At 43.0% G+C, this 22,706-nt stretch overlaps 1 protein-coding gene across 2 annotated transcripts in view; it reads left to right on the forward strand.

Moving 5' to 3' along the window:
• Window positions 1-22,706, forward strand: part of Rabgef1 (RAB guanine nucleotide exchange factor 1) — a 50,147-nt gene that overhangs the window by 16,868 nt on the left and 10,573 nt on the right. Inside the window, exons 2-4 of one of the 2 annotated variants that reach the window (XM_059248817.1) lie at window positions 4,061-4,246; window positions 6,471-6,637; window positions 16,130-16,299. In XM_059248817.1, the coding sequence (XP_059104800.1) occupies window positions 4,068-4,246; window positions 6,471-6,637; window positions 16,130-16,299 (516 nt within the window). In that variant the 5' untranslated portion in view covers window positions 4,061-4,067. Of the gene's footprint in view, window positions 1-4,046; window positions 4,247-6,470; window positions 6,638-16,129; window positions 16,300-22,706 lie in introns of those variants that run through there. The other variant, XM_059248816.1, reaches the window with a different exon arrangement.

Here is a 22,706-nt window from a genome sequence, read left to right on the forward strand (position 1 = left end):
CTTAACGACTGAGCAGCCAGTTCCTCTGCTGAAAAAACAGTGTGTGCAGATATGTGAGTTTGGACAAGCAGTTGCAGATAGCATGGTAGAAAACTGTAATTTTACCTGTGTGTAAACCCCTTCTCTGTTGCTAGTTTTTAGTAGAATTTATGTACTTTTGTTCCCTCAGGAGTTAAAGGTCGTCCTTGACAGTATTGCAGGTATGATGCCAGCCTAGGCTACAAAGCAAGACCCTGTCTGGATGAATGAATGAACAAACAACCTACCATTCCTTCTTATAAGGTGTTTATGTCATCTGTTTTGTTACAGTGATGGAATGACACATTCCCTATCAGTGGCTTGAAGTGTTACTGTTATTATTAGTGTGTGCATGTATGTGTAAATAAAGAGACCCCACCATGCTTGTGGAGGTCAGAAAACAACTGATGGAGTTGATTAATTACTTCCACCTTTATTTGGTTTCCTAACATCGAACTCAGGTTATCAGGCGTCTGCTGAACCATCATGCCCACCCCATCGTGGACTCATATGCACATTCTCCATGTGCCCAGTGTGCTATCTGGATATCTTTTGGCATAATGGTCACATGTTTAGGGAGGTTAGCACATAGATTGTGTTCTTTAAAAATGTACCAATCAGGTCAAACAGCGCCCCCCCCCCCCCAGAAGAGCACCAACAGCTTCCTTCTGGAAGCACAGGTCTGAATTTGTGAGGAAAGTTTGAGAAGCGGATCAGTGGACTTGTCTCATAGAGAGCCACAGTAGCAGGGCTGCACGATGAGGCTTCCTCACCCCTCCAGAGAGGGCGTACTCTCATGAGCAGGTGCTTTAATGGGTCTGCTGGCAGCCAGCTAGCTATGTGCTGGCCCCGCCATGGTCTCCTGCTTACATGGCTTCTCCTTAGGATGGAGCTTGATGAGCTGGAGGTGGCTCTGGTGTTACATGGCTGTCAATATGTTTAGCCAATTTTTTTCTTTATTAGACAAATATCTTTAAAAACTTCTTATGTATATGGGTGTTTTGCTTGAATGTATGTCTCTGCACCACATGTGTAACTGGCACCCATGGAGAGTTGCCTTACGGGTGCTGGGAATGGAACCCAGGTCCTCTGGAAGAGCAGCCAGTGCTCTTAACTGCTAAGCCACCTCTCCAGCCACACGCAAGTACCTTTCTATCTTTTGGAAGCTCTCAGCTCTGTCAGATGTTAAAGGAAAGCTTATTCACCATGAAAAAGGAGCTGTAGCAACAATGTCTGAAACAAAGGATCCTTAGAATAGATATATCTTTCTTTGAAAAAGCAAAAGTGTAGCTAATGATTCTAGGGTATTCCTCCCTTGAAGTCCTTCCCACTCAGCATTTTCCTTCACTTATTCCTAATAAATTTACCTTTACTCTGCTCAAACAACTAAAAAAGAAAGTTGTCAGCTGAGGCATGAGTATTATTTGTATGGGAAACAGTGATCCCACTGAAATTTTTGTGCATATGTGTGAGTTTGGACAAGCAGTTGCAGATAGTGTAGTAGAAAAAAAATTGTAATCTTACCTGCATGTGAACCTCTTCTCTGTTACTTGTTTTTAGTACAGTTTATATACTTCTATTTTTCTTCTAGTACTGTGGTTTGAACACAGGGCCTCCCACATGCTAGGCAAGTACTCTACCACTGAGGTAGATCCTCAGCCCTCTCTTTATATTATTTTTTTAACATTTTAAAATTTTTATTTATTTGTGCATGTGTAGGGTTGGGTTGTGCACATGCCACTGTGTATGGAGGTCAGAGGTGTGTCTTCTTCCGCCGTGTGAGTCACTTACCCACCGAGCCATCCTGCCAGTCCATGAACCACTGGGCGCACGGGATGTGGCTGACACAAATGAGGAAATGATTTTTAAATATAAAACACATTTCTATTTAAATTAATGGTTTCAAGTGTCTGATGGCTACTGGTTTTTTTTTTTTTTTTTTTTTTTAAATGTTGAGACAGGTCTCTCTGTAGCCGTGGCTGTCCTGGAACTCTGTGTAGACCAGGCTGGCCTCCAACTCACAGAGATCCGCCTGCCTGGGATTAAAGGCCTGTGGTACTACACCTGGCTTTGTTTTTAATTGTTGTTGTTTTTGTTTTGTTTTTTTGAGATAGGGTCTTTTGGGGTCCCTGCAAGTGTCATGGCAGGTAGAGAAACACACCTCAAAGAGATGAAAATGAAAACTCAGTTCAGCTCAAATTAGCCAGCCATGGCTAGATCTTTGGGAGTCTGATGCCAAGTGGTTTATTGGCAGCATATTTAAACACAGTACAATTTGGGGAAAAGTTCCTGATGTCATACAATCCCTGGTGTACAAGGAGGTATAATTATATCGAAATTCAACTCAAAGTGCATGTCACTACTTCCAAGAAGATGGATTCTAGAGATAGACCACTTGTACTAGCTTAAGGGCCTAGGGAAGGATCTGGTGTGGTCTTGGTCATACAGATTGTGAACAGGTCATTTGGGCTATTAGCCATCTCCAGTCCTGATTGTGGGAGCTTGGGGGAGCCCCTGGCTAGACAGATAATGTAAGGATCATTTAGACTGTTAGCTACCTCTGGTCCTGGTTGTGGGAGCTTGATATGGCCTGGCCCTACAGATAACAGATCACCAGGCTATTAATCACTTCCAATTCCCAGTCTTCTCAAAAACAGGTTCTATATAATGGACAGGTTGTGTCTGTGGTAACTGCACCTCTTTACATTCCTACTCAACAGTACAGAAAGGTTCAGATCTTCACACATTCCTATCAACAACACCTCCAATTTGTGTGTGTGTGTGTGTGTGTGTGTGTGTGTGTGTATGTGTGTTTAAGGTGAATTTCCTACCAATGTGAAGTGATGTCTCATTGTGGTTTTGATTTATTCCAATAGTTTCTCTCATGCATTTGTTGACTATTAAATATTTATTTTGAGATAAAGTTTTTGTAAGCTAGGTAGGCCCAGAACCTGCAATCCTCCTGCCTCAGATTTCTGGAATTATAGGCATATGCCAACATGCCCAGTTTTTGTTAGTTATTTTTGTTTGTTTGTTTGAGACAGGGTCTTACTGTGTATTCCTGGCTGGCCTAGAACTCACAGAGATCCACTTGCCTCTGTTTTCCGTGTGCTAGGATTAAAGGCATGCACTACCATCTCAGCTTGTTGGCCGTTATACAAAGTATATTTTATTAATTTTGTTTGTGTGTAAGCATGTGCCACAGCACATGTGAGGAGGCCAGTGGACAACTTTTAGGAGTTGCCTCTCCATCTCCCATGCAAGTTGGCGGGATCAAACTCAGGTAATTAACTGGTTATGTCACTGGTAGCCACATCCCACCCCCACCTAGTGAGTGAGGTCCTTTTACCTTTCTGCCAGTTCCCAGTCCTCTTGGATCTGCTTCTGCTGGGCAGAATCTTTAGCTGCTGAGCCATCTTCTCAGCCCTGTGTGTGTGTGTGTGTGTGTGTGTGTGTGTGTGTGTGTGTGTGTTTGAGACAGGGTCTTGCTATCTGCTGGCCATTTTTATTGCTTCTTTGGAGTTGTCTACTCTAGTTCTTTGTCTATCTTGTTGGATTGTCAGTGTGCTTTTTATGATTTGGGTTTTGCCGTTTCTGTAGATGTTGGAAATGTCCTCTCTCAGTCCATAGGCTGTCCCTTTACTCTGCTGATTGCTTTGCTGTGCAGAGGTTTTCAAGTTTGCTGTCGTCCCATTTGTCTGTTTTTGTTGCTTCGGTGTAGTGAAGAAGTCCTCGCCAGTGTCAGGAGGCTTTTCCTCTAGGAGTTTAAAGCTTTATGCTTAGGTCTCTAATCCAGTATTAGTCTGTTAAGGTGCACTGTGTATTTTGGGCCATCAGATTGAAGTCTTTCTTTAGTGTGACTCTGCTTGAACTTGCCAGGCTTAACTTTGGGTTTTGTTCTGTCTTCCCTCTGTCTCTTCTTCATTTTTCCCCTTACAGCTTGAAGATCTCAGACTCACTCGAATTTTTCTTCATGAGTGTTGTATTTTAGTAGTATGGTAGTAAATTAATTTTCAATGCTTTCTCACTCCTTGGTTATCAGGAAGAAGATGAGCCTGAAGTCCGAACGCCGGGGAATTCATGTGGATCAATCTGAGCTCCTGTGCAAGAAAGGATGCGGTTACTACGGCAACCCTGCCTGGCAGGGTTTCTGCTCCAAGTGCTGGAGGGAGGAGTACCACAAGGCCCGGCAGAAGCAGATCCAAGAGGACTGGGAATTGGCAGAAAGGTAAAAGGACCTCACTGGCTAGGTGGAGGTGGGGTGTGGCTACCAGTGACATAACCAGGCACAAAGTCCTGCCATTGCCCAGCCGTACTTCTCTCTTATTAAGAGCTATCTATCAGCAGGTCAGTTTGTCATCAAGAGAGGATTCTTTCTACTTTCTGGTCAACACTCATTAAATCACTTTTAGTGATTTCTTCATTTTGTGTTTGTTGATTTTACATTTGAGTGTGTTGTTCTTACCTCTTTTGAAGGCAAGCATACTTTGTGGTGAAGATGAACTGAGGTCATACATGTGATATGCTGCACACAGGGTTTGGCAAGTGACGCTCAAGTATTGCTCTTCTCATTCTTTTGACATACCCAGTATGGCAGGCATGTAGCACCATATAAAACACTCACTCAGTAATCAACACTAGTTTATGTACATGGTCCTTGAATTGGGGATATTCAGTTTTTCTTTTAAAATGGGATCACTCCAAAGTAGTTGTCATTTCCGAATATGAGTATGACAAAAATTAAAAGGTAGAAGTGCAGGGGCTTGGAAAATGCCAGGAGTAAAGCTGATCCTTTGCCATGACATCTTGCTGACTGTGATGCTGTCTCAGTGGGTCAAACCGGATGCTAGCGCTTGCTGCTCTTCCGTGTCTAGTCACTTGGTATTTGTTGAGTAACTGTGCCGTTCACGTTCACATCTGTGGTGAACTCAGAGAATTATGGCTTGTGATCTACTTCCAGGGCCTGTGATCTTAACTGCTGGGCCATCTCTAGCCTCTTAGGTTTTTATATAGCTCCTGGAGGTAAGTGCTGAAGTACAGATATAAACAGGGTAACTTCGTGGGTTTGTAATCTTTCTGGGTTCTCTGCCACACAATGAGTTCCAGAATGATAGTTGGTTTGCAGTCAATCCGTCATCATCTGGAGACTTCAGTATATCCAGCATGTAGTCCATCTCATTATCAGTGATCCTCCTGTCTCTGCCTTCCAAGTGCTAGAGGTACAGGTGTAAGCCACCAAGCCTGGCTAGAAGCCACACTTTATGTCTAAGTTCCTGTTGGAAACTATACTTTCGTGTAGTAGACTCCTAGTCATCCTATATCTCAAGCTGACCTCAAAGTTACTATGTCATCGAGGATTACCCCAGACTTTAGATATTCCTGCCTTTACCTCCCAATGCTGGGAATACAGGTGTATGCCACCATGTATGCAGTGTGGGGGACTGAACTCAGGGCTTTGTGAGTGCTAGGCAAGCAGTCTTATCAGCTAAGCTACAGCCTAAGCCTTAAATTTTTAAAATTACATTTCTTTTTATATTTTTTAGGCTTATTTTTATGTGTGTGGGTGCCTGCATGTATGTAAGTGCACCACATGTGTTCAGTGCCTGAGGAGACCAGAAGAAGTCAGATTCTCTAGAGCTGGAGTTATAGGAGGTTGTGAGCTGCCACGTGGTGCTGGGAACCAAATCCAGATCCTCTACACAAGCAGCGGGTGCTTTTGCACACTCAGCCATCTGTCCAGCTCCTCCATTAATTTAGTGTGTGTGTGAGTGTGCAGGTGCCACAGTGCTTGTTTGCAGGACGGAGGACAACTTGCAGCGGTTCTTTCCTTCCACCGTTGGAGCTCAGGGCTCAAACTCCAGAGGTCAAGCTGGTGACCAGTGTCTTTACACACTGAGCCATCTCACCAACCCTCCTTAGCCCTGTTCTTTTCTTTGGTTTTGTTTGTTTGTTTGTTTGAGACAGGGTTTCTCTGTGTAGCCCTGGCTGCCCTGGAACTCACTCTGTAGACCAGACTGGCCTGGAGCTCACAGAGATCCACCTGCCTCTGCCTTCTGAGTGCTGGGATTAAAGGTGTATGCCTCCATCACCCAGGACCATTTCTTAATATGGTAATTTGAGACAGGGTCTTAGTCTATAACCCAGGCTGACCTCAAACTCAGCAATCTTGCCTCGGCCTCCCAAATGCTGAGATTATAAGTATAAAGCCTGTTTGTTTGGTTTTTGTTTGTTTTCTTTTGTTGAGATCCTGGGGATTAAACCCATACATTGAACTCTTCAACAGGTATAGAATTTCATCTTATAGCTATGTGCTAGAGCCCTCAGACCCATTTGGTATATTTAGCTCCTGTTTATAAAGTTTTCAGATCCTCTTCAGTCATTTAAACAAGATCTTTTAGACCTTGGGAAAGCTTGGAGGGGATCCAGATCTTTATTCTCTCCCTGAATTTCAGACTTCAGCGGGAAGAGGAAGAGGCCTTCGCTAGCAGCCAGAGCAGCCAAGGAGCCCAGTCCCTCACATTCTCCAAGTTCGAGGAAAAGAAAACCAATGAGAAGACCCGCAAGGTCACCACAGTGAAGAAGTTCTTCAGTGCTTCTTCCAGGGTTGGATCCAAGAAGGGTAATTTTTTCTCTTCTTCTTGTATGACTGAATAAGTGGCAGACTGGATCTAGAAGGCAGGTGGACTCAGCCTTTTACATCTGTAAGCCTAAGAGAATTCTAGTCCAGCTTTAACACAGAAATCAAGTTTCATGGCCAGACAATACATGAAATAATTTTCTCTTTGATTCAGAGACACTGTTCGTTTGTTTTTTCAAAGAAGCTGTTCCACAGGAGAACTAAAGGGAATTGAATGTGTAGTTCTGTTTATAAGACTCTCCATTCTCATCCAAACTATTTACCATTGGCTACTTAATTTTTTTTTTAACCTTTATTTTTTTTTGATCCTTGTTTTCCTTGTGTAATACCCACTCTGTTCATACGTTATCAGAAGTGGTTCTTTCTGGGATTGAAAGTCACCCGAGAGATGTTTCTCTCCCAAAGCTTATTTACTATGCTATTAGGAAACATACAGATAGGAGAAGGCTCATTTGAGGCTCTTGAGTAACTCAATGTGAGTATTTTCTTGTAGACAGATTTGTAGTCTTTCATCTATTTAAAAAATCTTTATGTGTATGAGTGTTTTGTTTGCTTGTATGTCTGTGTACCACTGTGTGCCTGGTGCCCTCAGAGGCCACAAATGGGTGTTGGATGCTTCAGAACTGAAGTTACAGATAGTTATGAGGTGCTATGTGGGTTCTGGGAATTGAACTTGGGTCTTCTGGAAGAGCAGTCAGTGATCTTAACTACTGAGCCATCTCTCCAGCTCCTCGTTCATCTGTTCTCTCTCTCTCTCTCTCTCTCTCTCTCTCTCTCTCTCTCTCTCTCTCTCTCTCTGTGTGTGTGCGCGCGCGCGTGCATGCACGTGCATATACATGCATGCATGCATGCAGGCCAGAGATTGACTTTTGTATCTTCGATTGTTCTCTCTCTCTCTCTCTCTCTCTCGCTTTTGGTTTTTCGAGACAGGGTTTCTCAATGTAACAGCCCTGGCTGTCTTGGAACTCTCTCTATACATCAGGCTAGTCTTGAACTCAAAGAGATCAGCCTGCCTCTGTCTCCTGAGTGCTAGAATTAAAGGCATGTACCACCACCACTCAGCTTCCACCTTGTTTTCTGCGACAGAGTCTCTTAATGAACCAGAACCTTCCTGATTTAGCTAGACTGTCTGGCCATTGAGTCCCAGGGGTCTTCCTGTCTCTGTCCCCCCAAGCTTGGGATTACAGGCTTGTGCCAGCATGCCAGCTTTGGTATGAACTCTGAGAGCTGAACTGAGGTCCTCATGCTTGTGCAGCAAAGCACTTTACATTCTCCCTTGCTCCTTTATCTACTTTTTTTGTCACTTAAAAAAAAAAAAAAAAAAAAAAAAAAAAACGTTTTGGCGGTGGTGGCGCACGCCTTTAATCCCAGCACTCGGGAGGCAGAGCCAGGCAGATCTCTGTGAGTTCGAGGCCAGCCTGGGCTACCAAGTGAGTTCCAGGAAAGGCGCAAAGCTACACAGAGAAACCCTGTCTCGAAAAACAAAAAAACAACAACAAAAAAGTTTTTAATTTTTTATGTGAGTGCAAGTGCTTGAAGAGACAAGAGGAGCGGGATCCCCGGAGCTAGAGTTACAGGTAGTTGTGAGTTGTCTGATGTGGGTGCTGGTAACTGAACTCAGGTCCTCTGGAAGAGCAGTATGTGCTCTTAACCGCTGAGGCTCTCTTGGCCCTCAACTGCTTCTTAAAATGGTCAGTGAGGACTGGAAAGATAGCTTAGTAGTTAAGGGCCCTTGTTTTTGTGGAAGACTCCAGTTCTGTCAGGACTGCAGCTCCATGGGAACCAATGCCTTTGGCCTGTGTGGGCACCTGTATTTATTCACACATATACACAATCGCAAATGATAAATATGTATAAAATGCTGTGTAAAGAAGATTGTCATTAAAGGCATAGTGATTTGATACTGGAGAGATGGTTCAGCAGTCAGGAGTATTAGCTGCTCTTCTAGAGGACCCAGCTTTGAGACCCAGCACCCACATGGTAGCTGACAGCTATCTGTAACTCCAGTTCTAGGGGATCCAGTACCCTCTTCTGGCCTTCTTGGTCACTGGGCATAGAACTAGTACACAGACATTTATGCAGGCAAAACATCCATCCATATGAAATAAAACTAAAACAAGAAATAAATAAAATTAAAGGCTCAGTGAGCACACAGGCTATTTGAAAGAGGTTCGAGTGAGGCTGAAAAGATACTGGTTGTGTCTGAGCCTCACAGCCTTATGCTGTAAGTGTGAAATGGTGAGAGAGACTGAGGGTACACATAGATGCTGGCAGGAAGATTGCTTTCTCAGAGCCCCTGCATGCTTCCTATAGCAAATGCATTGCTTACAGGCAGAATGAGCAGTGATAGCCCCCGGAAGACCCTTTCTGCCCTTCCAGATATGATGATTATTGCTGTTTACATTTAATACATACATGTGTGATTTCTGCATATGCAGGCCTCATATAGTCATTTTGTATATAACGTAAGTACATGTTAAATATAATGTCGTATTAAGTATGTCCATATACTGAATGAGCAGTTCCTATTGCTTAGGCACCTGGTGCCCATGCACTTTTCCGGTCTCTGTTGCTGGTCTCGGAAAGTCTCATTGTAAAAGCCTCTTGTGCAGTCGGAGTCCAATGCAGCACTGCACGGTACAGATAAACAATCCCATACAATAAAAGATTTGCATTGTAAAAACTCGTGTGCAAAATAGCTTTTACCTTTGCATCCCTCTTCTGAGAACTAAGGAACAGATTCCTTGAAGCGTATCTGCTCAATGAAGTGCTTTTTGGCTGTTGTCTGGGGGATCTTGGTGGGACTCCAGTGACTGACATGGAGCTGAGGCCAGGAGTCACATTCACTTGCCACATTCTTTCTATAAGATGTTTGGGGTAGGGTAAAGAATATGATCAAAGTATATTATGTGAAAAAGCAGTTTTTTTAAATTCAAAAGAGAGAGATTTGGCTGGGCCAGCACGGTGGCTCAGTCCATAAAGGCATTTCTTTCCAAGCCTGATGACCTGAGTTTGAAAGATCCCCAGAGCTTATGTAGTAGAAGGAAAAAACTGAGTCCCAAAAATTGTCTTCGGACCTCCATAGGTGCACTGCAACATGTGTACTCCCATACATAAGCACGCGCATGCACATTCACACACTAACCAAATACCTAAGTAAATGTAATTTAAAAAGATACTTGGCCCAGTCTTCAGGTTCTGAGTATTGGAAAGTAGCTATTAAATTTAGGAGTTCTGTAGCTAGCTTTCCTAGCAATGCTAGCACAAATCTCTGAAATGTTGGCAAGGAGGGACTGATTAATGTTCCTGTGGGCTAGCTCTTTGTCTGTCAGCTGCCTTGTTGCCTTTCCAGCTTCTAGGAAAACGTTGTCACCAATAGAGAGTTCTACTTTTTCCTTTAGTTTCTATCTTTTACCCACTTCCCCAATACTGGGGATTAAATTTAGGGTCTCCTGAGTTAGGCAAGGGCTCTAGTAGCACCAGGTATGTCCCCAGTCCTTGGGTTTTTCTAGACAGGGTCATACTTAGAGCCTCAGATTAGCCTTGAACTCACCGTGTAGCTCAGGCTCACCTTGAAGATTTTTCAAACTTGGAATCTTCGTGCCCTCATTTCCTGCTGGAGTAAGAGTCATGCACCATCACATCCGCCTTTTGCTTTTTCAGTGTTAGGAGTTGGACTCCAGCTTTTTAACATTGTAGCTGTTTTGTAGGTAGAAAGCTTCAGAGTCTTTAAAAATCCTTCATTTCTCAGTGAGGTGCTGCTGGCTGTTAGTTCACGGGTTGCTTATGTAAGTTTGCCAGGTGAGCTTTCCACTTCAGCCTGCTTGCTCATTTGGCCTTTCTGTGAGCACACTCAGCTGATACCTACCAGGTGCAGCCTCAACTTACAGTCCAGACCAGTGTCAACTTTATTATTCTGTCTTTACTTCCTTAATACGTGCTCCTGTTAGTTTATTTATATTAGTAGGACAAAAGAATAGTCTTAAGCCAAGGGAGTGTGGTTGCAAACAAAGCACAATCTTCTAAGGGATTTGAAGAATTTGTGTGTGTGGTAAATGTATGTGTTTGTGTGGGTGTGTGCATTTGTGTGTGAGTGAGTGTGGAGACCAGAGGTCGACATTGGGTACCTTCTTTCATTATTTTCCACCTTACTATCTGCGATAGGGTCTCTTGGTGAACCTGGAGCTCACCAATTTGGATAGGCTGACTAGCAGTGAGCTCTAGTATCTGCCATCCCATTGCTGGGATTACAAACATGACAGTTCACCTGGCCTTTTTAGTGGGTGCTGGGAATCAAACTCAGGTTCCCAGGATTGTGTTACAAATACTTGACCCTCCCCACCTCCTCAGGCTGTCTTATTCTTCATAACCATTCAAATACAATTAGATTTTATTCTCTTCAGATACCGAAGGCTAAGTTTGATATAATATTTGGTCTGTCTTTCTAACAATCATACATAGCAGGTGATTGGTTAGTACTCACAGATTTTTTTAGTTGAGTGACTGACATAAGATCTCACTGTATTCTCCATGCTGGCTTCCAACTCCTGGACTTAAGTGAGCCTGTTGTCTTGGCATGCTGGCATACTTGTACCCTCCTCTTTGGTGGCATTATTATTATTATTATTATTATTTTGTATGAGTGTATCCATGTGAGTACCATGCTCAGGGAGGCCAAAAGAGAGCATTGGGTCTGCTGGAGCTGTAGTTATGGGTTGTGAACCATTCAACATGGGTGCTGGGAACTAGACTGGGTCTTTTGGAAGAGCAGTATGTGCTCTTAGCCACTAATCCATCTTTTGAGCCCCTCTGGGACTGATTTAGGTAGACATAAACAGATGCTGCAATAATCACAGGGTGGTACAGTGTAGTTATAAAGAACCTGCCTGGGCTTGGGATTCCAATCTGGTTTTAAATCCCAGCTTTTCCTTTTACTAGCACGTGGCTTTGGACAGGTAGTGGCAGGTTCTCTAAGATTCATATGTAAGGTGGTACTATCACCCACCTTGTGAAATTGTAACGAGTTAATGAGCACAGTGTCTGGCACCTACTAAGTGCTTCTTGAATGATAGCTGAAATACTACTTTCCTTCTGGTACAGGGTTGCTCAGCTGGAAAGCCTTGTAAACTGTTTAGCTGTGATGGACAGCTTGAGAATCCTGTTTGACTGGATGGACTTGAACTGTAAATTATGTTTCTATTTGAGAAACTCGGGATAAGTTGATGTGCAAGCTCTGGCTACTTGGCCCCTAGCAAACACTACAGTTGTAATGTGACTGGATTGTTCTTTTCCATCTCCTTTCTTCTTGTTTGTTTTGTTTTGTTGAAAGGTTTTTGTGTTGTCTGGAGAGCACCAATAGAGCCAATCCCATCTTCTAGCACTGAGCTCTACCCCAGCCTCTCTGCTTACATTTTAAAGGGGGATTTGAGGTAGTCTGAGTTTTTTAGACAACATCTCACTTTGTAATCCAGGATGTCCTTGAACTCCCAACAATCCTTGTTTCAGCCTTGAAAGTGCTGAGATTATAGATATGAGCAGTTGCTCAGCTGAGGACTTTCCCCCGCTTTGTTTAATCAGAAGTATTTGTTGGAGAGGAGTGTGCAAAAGCGAAATAGTAAAGGAGATGACTGGGCTTTCTTGCTTGCCTTTGACCCTGAAGCTTTCAGTCCCATGGCATTCTTTGCCTCTGGGGTAAGGGAGTATAGGGGGGCATCTGGCTCAGGAGTCAGACGTTCCGACTCTAGTTCAGTTCTGCCCTTAACCATGGAAGCAACTGAAGATCATTCAAGTTTCTAAACACCTTCAAGCCTCAGCTTCATTCTAGGGATACTACCTGGTGTGTGTGAGGATTGCATAGCAGTCTCATAGAAGCACTTAATATACGGTAGTACTCACTGTAAGCCATTACCTTCATTATCTTGGCACCTGGATGTATGTTCTGTTTCTGTTTAGAGCAGTCTGTAAATTTTAGTTTGGTCATATGTATCCATGGTATTGTACAAAGATTGTGGGTTTTTAAGAAAGTGTTTTATTACACACACACACACAATGAGTGTGTATATGTGTGTAGGCATTGGTGAGTATGTGGTGGTCAGAGGACAATATATGAGAGTTGTTTTCTCCTTTCCTGTGTGGGCTCCAGACTCACTGTCAGGCTTGTCCTTTACCTGCTGGGCCATCCTGCCAGCCCCAGTGTTGTGTTCTTACTGATTTCTCTACTTCCTGCTTTGTCAGTCACTCACGGTGGAGGATCAAACTCTCCAGTTGTAAATTTGTTTCTCATTCCTTACATTTCTGGTTTTCCTTTTTGCATTTTAAAGCTGCCTTGTTAGATATGCATTTAGGATTACTGTGTCTTGGAGAGTTGACTTTCCTGTGGAATGTCCTTGCTGGTAGTTGGGAGTAATTTCTTTTTGATTATTTGACTGTATCTTTTTCCTATTCTTAGTTCCCAGGTCAGCCTTTTTGTTGTTGTTGTGACATGGGGTCTCACTTTGTAGCCCAGGCTGGCCTGGAATCCACATGCCTCTTGCCTCAGCCTCCTGAGTGTTGGGGTTACTGTGCAGCTTCCATGCCCAGCTGGACATGTGGGTTTAACTTTGGCAGTTATTACCAAACTGCGCCCTTTAAAGTTCTGTCACTTGCGTTCCACCTGCGTAGTCTAAGAGGCTGTAATATTCTTGTCAAGATCAAATTTCAGATTTTGTCTTAGTTAGGGTTTCTTTTGCTGTGAAGAGACGCCATGACCCCGGCAACTTTTAAAAAAAGAAAATATTTAATTGAGGGCTTGCTTATAGGTTCAGAGGCTTAGTCCATTATCCTCATGGGGAGCATGGCAGTGTACAGGCAGGCATGGTGCTGGAGCAGTAGCCGAGAACTTTATGTCCTGATCCACAGATAGCAGGCAGAGGGCCACTGGGCCTGGCATGGGCTTTTGGAAACTCAAAGCCCACCCCCAGTGACACACTCCAACAAGACCACACCTTCTAATACTTTTAATCCTTCTCAAACAGTTCAGCAACTGGGAACTAAGTATGCAAATATATGAGCCTCTGGGGCATTTTTATTCAAACCACCACAAGTTTTTATGACTTTTACTATTACTAAATTACTAAGTTAACTTTTTTTCTGGTTTGTTTGTTTGTTTATTTATTTATTTATTTATTTATTATTTTTTTGAGGCAAGATTTCTCGCTTGTATCCCTGGCTATCCAGGATCTCGCTCTGTAGACCAGGCTGGCCTCAAACTCACAGAGATCCACCTGCTTCTGCCTCCCAAATACAGGAATTAAAGGTGTATGCCCACTGCCCAGCAAGTTAACTTTTTGAGTAGCATCTTCTTGTGGTTTTACTTTGTGTATTTGTCATGCTTGAAGTGCCCATCTTCCCTATTAAGATTATTGGTCATGGGGCTGGAGAGATGGCTCAGCATTCACATGGTGGCTCACCACTGCCTGTAATGGAAGCTGATGCTCCTCTGTTATGCAGACAAAGGACCCATATGCATAAAATACATAAATAATTCTGTCTGTCTGTTTATCTAGTTTTGTGAGGGGTGGGGTATGTCCTCATGTGTGGAGAGGTCAGAGGTTTTCTGCTAAATAATGTGGTACTAGGCATGGTGTCCCATGCCTTTAGTCCCAGAATTTAAGAGGTAGAGGCAGATGGATCTCTGTGAGTCCAAGACCAGCCTAGCCTCCTTATTGAGGTCCAGGCCAGCAAGGCCTACATCGTGAGACTCTGTCTCAAAAAACAGATCAATAAAATAATAGTGTGAAGTTGGTCGATTTTAATGCCTTTCAATTTCTTTTTCTTGTGGGGCATGGTGGTGCACACTTGTAGTTCTAGCACTGAGGAAGCTGAGGCAGGAGGATCCTGTGTGTGTTTTAGAATGTGTGTGTGACAGCGTTAGAATCTTGCTATAAACCTGCTATCAAATGCACTGTGTAGTCCAAGTTGACCCAGAACTTGATCCTTCTGCTTCAGCCTTTGAGTGCTAGAATTACAGACATGTGCCATTACATCCAGCTTGGATGCATTTTTACTGTGAGCAGTGTGACTTGCACACTGAATGGTGGAAAAATAAATTGGCCTTTGTCTTTTTGGCAGGTGAAATGTCATTTGGAAGGTTTGCTAATGCTGTGTGTTACCTGATGCCTTTGTGCTGCCTTGATGGTTACTTTGGTTGCTGACTTTTTTGACAGACTCAGGTGATCATTAAGAAAGTTGTTCAAGAAAGGGTACCATTTCAGTATTAGTTATTAATGATATAGCTCAAAGGATTGTGTGTTTTGGCTAAAAGAGTGCTAATGAGCAGCTTCTGTTTAGTATCTTTTGTTTTCTGCTATTTTAAAAAAATTTAAAAATTTATCAGTTGGGTGTGTGTCTGTTTACCTGTAGAGATAACATTACAACGTGTGGAGTTTTTTTCCTTCTACTTTATGTGGGTTCTGGAGATAAAACACATCTCCAGGCCTGTGTGGCAAGCACTTTTCCCTTTTGAGCCATCTTACTGGCCCATGGTTAGTTGTTTGTTTATTTTTTATTTTTCTACATGTTATTTGGTTGGGGGCAGGGTGTGAGCTAGTACTTTTCCATTGCACTCAGGGGTCATCTCTGTTGAACTTCTGACTTGAGGGAGCACAGGCCCCCTTCACTTCTTATCTTATAAAAGTATCCTGCCTTCTTACACTGTAACTCACTTTAACGCAGTTGTTAAGATCATTGCACAAATTTGAGAGTTTTTGTTATTACTTGATTTGCTTTTTCTGTTTGTTCATTTATTTTCTGGATCTCACTTTGTAGCTCTGGCTGGCCTGGAAATCACTATGCAGACCAGGCTGGCCTCAACTTAGAGATCCGCCTGCCTCTGCCTCTGCCTCTGCCTCTGCCTCTGATGGGATTAAAGGTTGTCACCACCGTTCCCAGCCTTGTATTTGTATTTTTAAGAATAGTTGTGTCCTAATTCAGTTGTTGAGCACAGAGAACAATTAGGAGTCATTCTCTGTTTCCATTCTGTGGGTCTTGGAGATTGAATTCAGGTCACTAGGCTTTTTGAGACAGGGTCTCATGTAGCCCAGACTGACTTCAAACTCACTCAAGGATGACTTGAACTGACCTATATCTTCCTGCCTCCACTTCCCAAGGATTATAGTGCTGGGATATTGTTGTGCACCACCATGCCTAGTTTATACATTGCTGGGACTGGAACCCAGGGATTTGTACATGGTAGGCAAGCACTCTACCAACTGCCACGTTTCCAGTCCAGCTAAATATGTTTTAGATCATGTAGTTTTATCTACTTATACCCTCACATTTTCCTTACTTTAAGGACACTCAGCCAAATGTTTAACTATAAAGTGATATCAATTTAACTTTGATTACATATAATTTCAGTAGTCTTGTTAGCTACATAGAGTAATTCCATACATCAGTCTTCTGGGTAACAAAACTTACTGTGTTTAATTTTCTCAGCAGAAATTCAGGAAGCCAAAGCTCCCAGTCCCTCCATAAACCGGCAAACCAGCATTGAGACGGATCGAGTGACTAAAGAGTTCATAGACTTTCTCAAGACCTTCCACAAGACAGGCCAAGAAATCTATAAACAGACGAAGATGTTTTTGGAAGCAATGCATTACAAAAGGGTAGGCTGAGAGTAACCACTTGGAAACAAGAGCTGTGGTTTTAGGGAGGGTTAGAGATAACTGTAATCTTGTCATTGTACACCTGAGAAGAACAAGGTGATATTTACCTAAGACAAGCCTTTTTAGCTCAGCTAACACCTGACTCCCAGGCTAGTACTTTTCCACTGTGCTCTGATCATGTCTGGAACTTCTGAAGTTAGAGAGTTACCTTGTAATGGAGTAGCCTGCTCCATAGACATTTAGCTCAACTCCTAGGCTGGTAGCATGAAGTAGACTTGGTTATTACTTGTTTTACTTTTTGTGTTTGGAGCTTTCCCTTTCCCCTTTTATTCCCCGGTTGAGACAGGGTCTCACAGTATAGCCCAGCTGCCTCGAACTCACAGAAATCTGCCTGCCTCTGCCTCCTAGGATTAAAGGAGTGCACCACCATGCCTGGCATGTATTTAGGTTTTTAATGTTCTTCTTCGTGTTCATTTAGAGAACAAAAAGATACACTGTAGACTCTGAAGGCTACAATTGGCAGCTTGGCAGCTACAATTTCAGTCCTTTGGTTTTGTAGATGAAGGACGTTGAAAACCAAAGAAAATAAGTGAACTGTCTGGTCCCTTGCTAGGGTTTTCACCAGTGGTAGGCTAGAGCTATGGCTTCCACGTGCATCTCACTATATAGTCTTTAGCTCCCCACCTCCTGCCGCAGCCTTCACAGTACTGAGATTACAGGAGCATACCACCATGCCTGGTAGGGGGTTTGTTTGGTGGTTTTTTTTTGTTGTTGTTGTTTGTTTTTTTTTTTTTTTTTCGAGACAAGGTTTCTCTGTGTAGCTTTGCGCCTTTCCTGGAACTCACAGAGATCCGCCTGGCTCTGCCTCCCGAGTGCTGGGATTAAAGGCGTGCGCCACCACCGCCCAGCTGTTTGGTGGGTTTTTGATGTGTGGTCTCAATGTGTAGTCCAGGTCTACTTCAGACTTGCAATATGGCTGAGACTGACCTTGAACTCATGATTGCCCCTTCCTCAGCCTCGGGAATGCTGCGGTCATTTATATATAGGTGTTGTGTGCCACCATGCTCATTCACACCTGTGTCTTTAGTCCAGAATTTCTTATCTGTAATTTCAGTTTTCGTAATTCATAAGACTACTTGTGAAAGAATTTATTTTGTAAATAAAGATGAAGTCTTTGCACCTTCTACAGCATTAAACTCAACTAGGTCTAAAAGTCTTTGGTGAGGTGAAGAGAGCTTACAGGGAAAGTAAGCAGGAAGCAGAGCTGCTTAACTGTGCCCCTCCTGCTCAGGCATCCCTAGCCTAATAAGTGGTGGGTTTGTGTCGACCTTTCCAAGTGTTCTAAGGTCCAGTTTTCTAAAGGGGAAACTTTCTTGCTCTTTGGGGATGTCATGACCCTGTGTTAGCAAGTAACTGTCTCTTTTCCTTTAAGTATCTGTGAAGAAACAATGACATTTAGAGTTCAAGCAAACTACCACTGGGGTGTGTGTGTGTGTGGTGTGTGTGTGTGTGTGTGTGTGTGTGTGTGTGTGTGTGTGTACGCGCAACAACAGGCTTCTTTAATGTGTAAAAAGTAAAGCTTGAGGTTTTTTGTTCTTGCGCTAGAATGGCCAAAAGGACACTTTTACTAAATTTGCATTTACGCTGCAGTATGTACAGAATATATACTGTGTTTATGTTGTATTTACAGAAACACTGTTCGATTTGGGTTTGTTTTTCTTAAGAGAAGCAAAATGAACCCTTTTTCTCTAATCATTTAATAACTTTTTAGTGAATCTGTGAAAATAAAGAGGCAAGCCTGGCATGGTGATGCATGCCTTTAAGAACAGCACTCTGAAGGAAGAGGCAAGCAGATTTCTGTGAGTTTAAGGCTAGTGTGTAGACCAGGCCAGCCAGGGCTGCACAGTGAGACCCTGTCTCAAATGAGTAAATACATAGAAAAAAAAGTAAGCAGCTCTTATAGATGCCACCATGCTGTGTGTTCAGGGCATCACTAGTTGATACTGGAGACACCGATAAGCCTCACATTCCTCCTGTTTTAAAAACTACTGTGCATGCTGGGCGGAGGTGGCGCACACCTTTAATCCCAGCATTCGAGAGGCAGAGGCAGGTGGATGAATCTCTGTGAATTCGAGGCCAGCCTGGTCTACAGAGTGAGATCCAGGGCAGGCACCAAAACTGTCTCGAAAAAACAAAACAAAAAACAAAAAAAAACACACACACACAAAAAAACAGCAGCAAAAAAAAAAATTACTGTGCAACTAACTTTGTACTTTACACTAGCACCAACTGTTTTGTGGTCTTTTTAAAGTGTCTCAGTCTTAACCCATGTGTCCTGTGTGTCTTTGGGTCTAGCATGATGGACCACATACCTGATACATTTTTTTATGTATAAATGGTAGTTGTTTGTGTGTTTGTGTATATGCTTGTGTATAAGCGTGCATGTATGGAGGTCAGAGGGCAACAGTTCTCTCCTTCCACCATGGAAGTCCCAGGGATCAAACTGAGGCCTCCAGGCTTGGCAGCAAGTGCCTTTATCCACTGAGCCACCTCACTGGGTAGTTGAAGGAATCCCTACTGGCCTTTGTCTCCAAGTTATTATAACACTTGTTATTCATGCCTGAACTCACATACTCTAGCTTTAAGACACTAATCAGATAGACTTATTAAGTACAATGTAGGGGACAGTTCCTGGAGATTTTGAAATATACTGTAGATTAAGGTGCATTCTGTATTGAGTTCTTCAGATGTGCTTACAAACCTTCACTCCATTGAAACTTTCTTGACACTGCTCCATGGGTCTAGTCAGTACGAAACTAACCCTTATCTGTAGAAACAGCCTGCTGACCTTGATATATGCTGATCTGTGTTCCCATTGCATTGCACAGATTCTTTCCCCACATTGCTGGTGTAGAACAATGACCCACTTTTGCTTATGTCTGATTCTGCATCATTTCTGTTTTCTCCAGAACTAGTTTGTGACAGGGTTGAACAACCTGTTCTGTATGTGGGCCAAGAGTAGACAATTGTTTTCAGAATTGCATTAAATATCTTTCCCAGACATTTGATCTGGGTCCCAAAATACTTAGTCTGCATTTAGGCTTTAAAAAAAATTCCTAAATACTATTCCTTTTGACTAAAATTTCAGCAACTACATATTTTAGACCCACTACAAGATTGTATTGTAACGCTTTACCATGCAACAAAATTTTTTTGCTAATATTTTTCTGAAGCTTTTTTATTTTACCTTCATTTTTAAAAGCAGCGTTAGTTTATTAAAGATATTTTGAAACACATTTTAAGCTCAAAGGTTGAGGGGCACTCCAGAAGAAAGACATACCCTAGAGTATGAATATGTGTGGGCTCTTCTGAGAATCACTCCTTTTTTCTCCTTTAAGAGTCATTTTTCTTTATGTGGATATTTGCACAAGGCCAGAAGAGGGCGTCGAATCTCCTGGTGCATGAGTTATAGGCAGTTGTGAGCTGCCATGTGGGTGTTGGGAAGAGAACTCAAATCCTCTGCCAGAGCAGCAAGTACTTTTAACTTCAGAGCCATCTTTCTAGCACCCCCCCCTTTTTCTATTTAACTGTATTATTACCTACTAGGTTCTCTTTCATTTGAGGCAGGATCTTGCTATGTAGTTCACACTGGCCTTGAACTTGTAATCCCCTAAATACTGAGATTATAACTATGTCCCACCACATCTGACTCAGGTGATTAGCTACCTGATTTAATACATATTATTGAACCTCTCCATAGTCTTTAGAATGGTATGTTTCCATTGCAATGAGAAAAGCAGGTCCATAATTAACACAGCATTCTTGCATGAATCACTTCTGTAATCTTCAACACTTGGGAGATCTAGGGCAGAGGATCACCAAGCTTAAAGCCAGCCTGAACTACATAGTGAGTTTCAAGTCAGCCTGAGCCACAGACTAAAACTCTGTCTCCAAAAGCCAACCACAAAAATGTTTTAAAATGAAGAAAACAAAGGAGATAGTCTAGGAATATGGCTCAGTGGTAGAGAGCTTGCCCGGCACACAATCCCAGTACTGTGAAAGAAGTTGAAGGAGACCTGCCAGGCATGGTGGTGCCTGCCTTTAATCCCAGCTCACAGAAGGTAGACTCTGGCAGATCTCTGAGTTTGGGGCTACACTGATCTGCATAGTGAGTTCCCGGACAGTCGGGGCTACACAGAGAAACCCTGTCTTGAAAAACCAAAAAAAAAAACAAACAAAAAAACCCAAAGCAAAAAACCAACCCACCCCCACAAAGAGAGAGAGAGAGAGAGAGAGAGAGAGAGAGAGAGAGAGAGAGAGAGAGAGAGAAAAGAGAAAGAGAAGAGGCCTTGTGTGTGGCTCAGTGGACAAAGTTCTGAGTCCAGCCTCCAGTACCTAAATAAAGGGGGAAAAGCAAAAGGGAAGTCAGTGGAGGAGAGTTACAAAGAAGCAGCTAGAACTTACAATGCTTGGTCTTTCTGAGCTGTCCTGGAACTCACTCTGTACACCAGGCTGGCCTTGAACTCAGAGATCCACCTGCCTGCACCACCACTGCCTGGCTTCTTTGTCCTTCCTGTTTGTATAAAATTACTTGAATAAAACAATCTTATTATAAAGGACTATCTTGAGATAACTCATTGATCAAGAGTAAGCTGGTCCTGTTCTTTCCGAGGACCCGAAAGTTCAGTCACAACACCCTTGTTGGGGTATTCACAACTTCTGGTAACTCTAGCTCCAGAGGACCTATTCCCTCTTCTGGCCTCTGCTAGCTCTGTTCTCATGCACATACCCTCCACACATGCATTTGTATACATAATTAAAAATAAAATATTGAGTAAATAATCTTACTGTAAGACTCAAGCTTCAGTTAGGTAGAATAATGAGTTCAAGGGTGTATATGGTCACCTATATAGTGCAGTATCTATAGCTTTCTTTTATCATATTTTTATTACTTTATGTATATGGCTATTTTGCCTGCATGTATATCTGTGTACCTAGTTTATTCAGGGCCCACTGAGGTCAGAAGAGGGCATTGGATCCTCTGGAACTGGGGTTGGAGACAATTGTCAGCTACCATGTGGGTGCTGGGAATCAAACCTGGGTCTTCTGGAAGAGCAACAACTGCTCTTAACTGCTGAGTCATCTCTTCAGTCCTTCAAGAGTAATTTTAAAGCATGGTGGAAAGTTGGACGTTGTGGCCTATTACCTTTAATCTCTGCACTCAAGAGGCAGAGGCAGGTGGATTGTATCTCTTGAGTTATAGGCCAGCCTGGTCTACATAATGAGTTCGAAGCTAGCCAGAGCTACCTAGTGAGACCTCATCTGAAAAAGAAAGAAAAAAGCGCCGGGCAGTGGTGGTGCACGCCTTTAATCCCAGCACTCAGGAGGCAGAGGCAGGCAGATCTCTGTAAGTTCGAGGCCAGCCTGGGCTATAGAGTGAGATCCAGGACAGGCTCCAAAGCTACACAGAGAAACTCCGTCTCAAAAAAAAACAACAAAACAAAAAGAATTGTTTTCTTCAAGTCTGTTTATGTGGAAACATGTTGAGTGTGTTGATGTAAGCCTACACGTTCAGCACTGTTACTTGAGCCCACAAATTGGAGACCGGTTTGGACAAAACAGTGAGAGCCTGTCTCAGAACCAAAAATCAACTGGGTATGGTGTCATGTGACTCTAATCTCAGCACTTACAAGACAGATGGAGTGAGTTAGAGGATGGCCTGGGCTGTACTGTGAGGTATAGAACAGCTTGGGAGGCAGGAGCAGGTGGATCTCTGTGAGTTCGAAGCCAGCCTGGCCTATAGAACGAGTTCCATGACAGCCAAGGCTACACAGAGAAACCCTGTCTCGAAAAACCAAAAACAAAACAAAATGTTAAAAATAGGTCCTCATTTTCTGCCTCTTCTGAATAACAGCCTGCCCTTTTTTGAAAGGGTTAATCCTCTACAACCTCACCACCTCCAGGGTACATCGCCTTTAGTCTGTTGGATAGTGCAGTAAAACCCAAAGTTTCTTTTTAAGTTGAACTCTTTTTCTTGATTGAGGTTTCTCCTCTGCTTGCTTGTTTTTGTCTCTGCTCTTCGAGGCAGGGTCTCTTGTAGCCTTCCACTTGCTCTCCAGGCAGAGACAATCTTGAACTTGTGTTTGTCCTGCTTTCACCTCCTTGCTCAATTTGCGTTTTATTATTTTTTCTTAATTTAAAGTTTTTATTTTATGTGCATGAGTGCTGTGGTTGCATGTAAGACTATGCACCACTTGATTGCCCTGTGTCGATGGAGGTCAGAAAAGGGCGCTGGATCCCCTGGAACTAGAATTGCAGATGTGGGTGATGGGAACTGAACCCAGGTCCTCTGTAAGAGCAGCCAGTGCTCTTGACCACTGAGCCGTCTGTCTCTCTAGACCCTTAAT

Source organism: Peromyscus eremicus, chromosome 23 (genome assembly GCF_949786415.1).
Source record: "Peromyscus eremicus chromosome 23, PerEre_H2_v1, whole genome shotgun sequence".
Lineage (NCBI taxonomy): Eukaryota > Metazoa > Chordata > Mammalia > Rodentia > Cricetidae > Peromyscus > Peromyscus eremicus.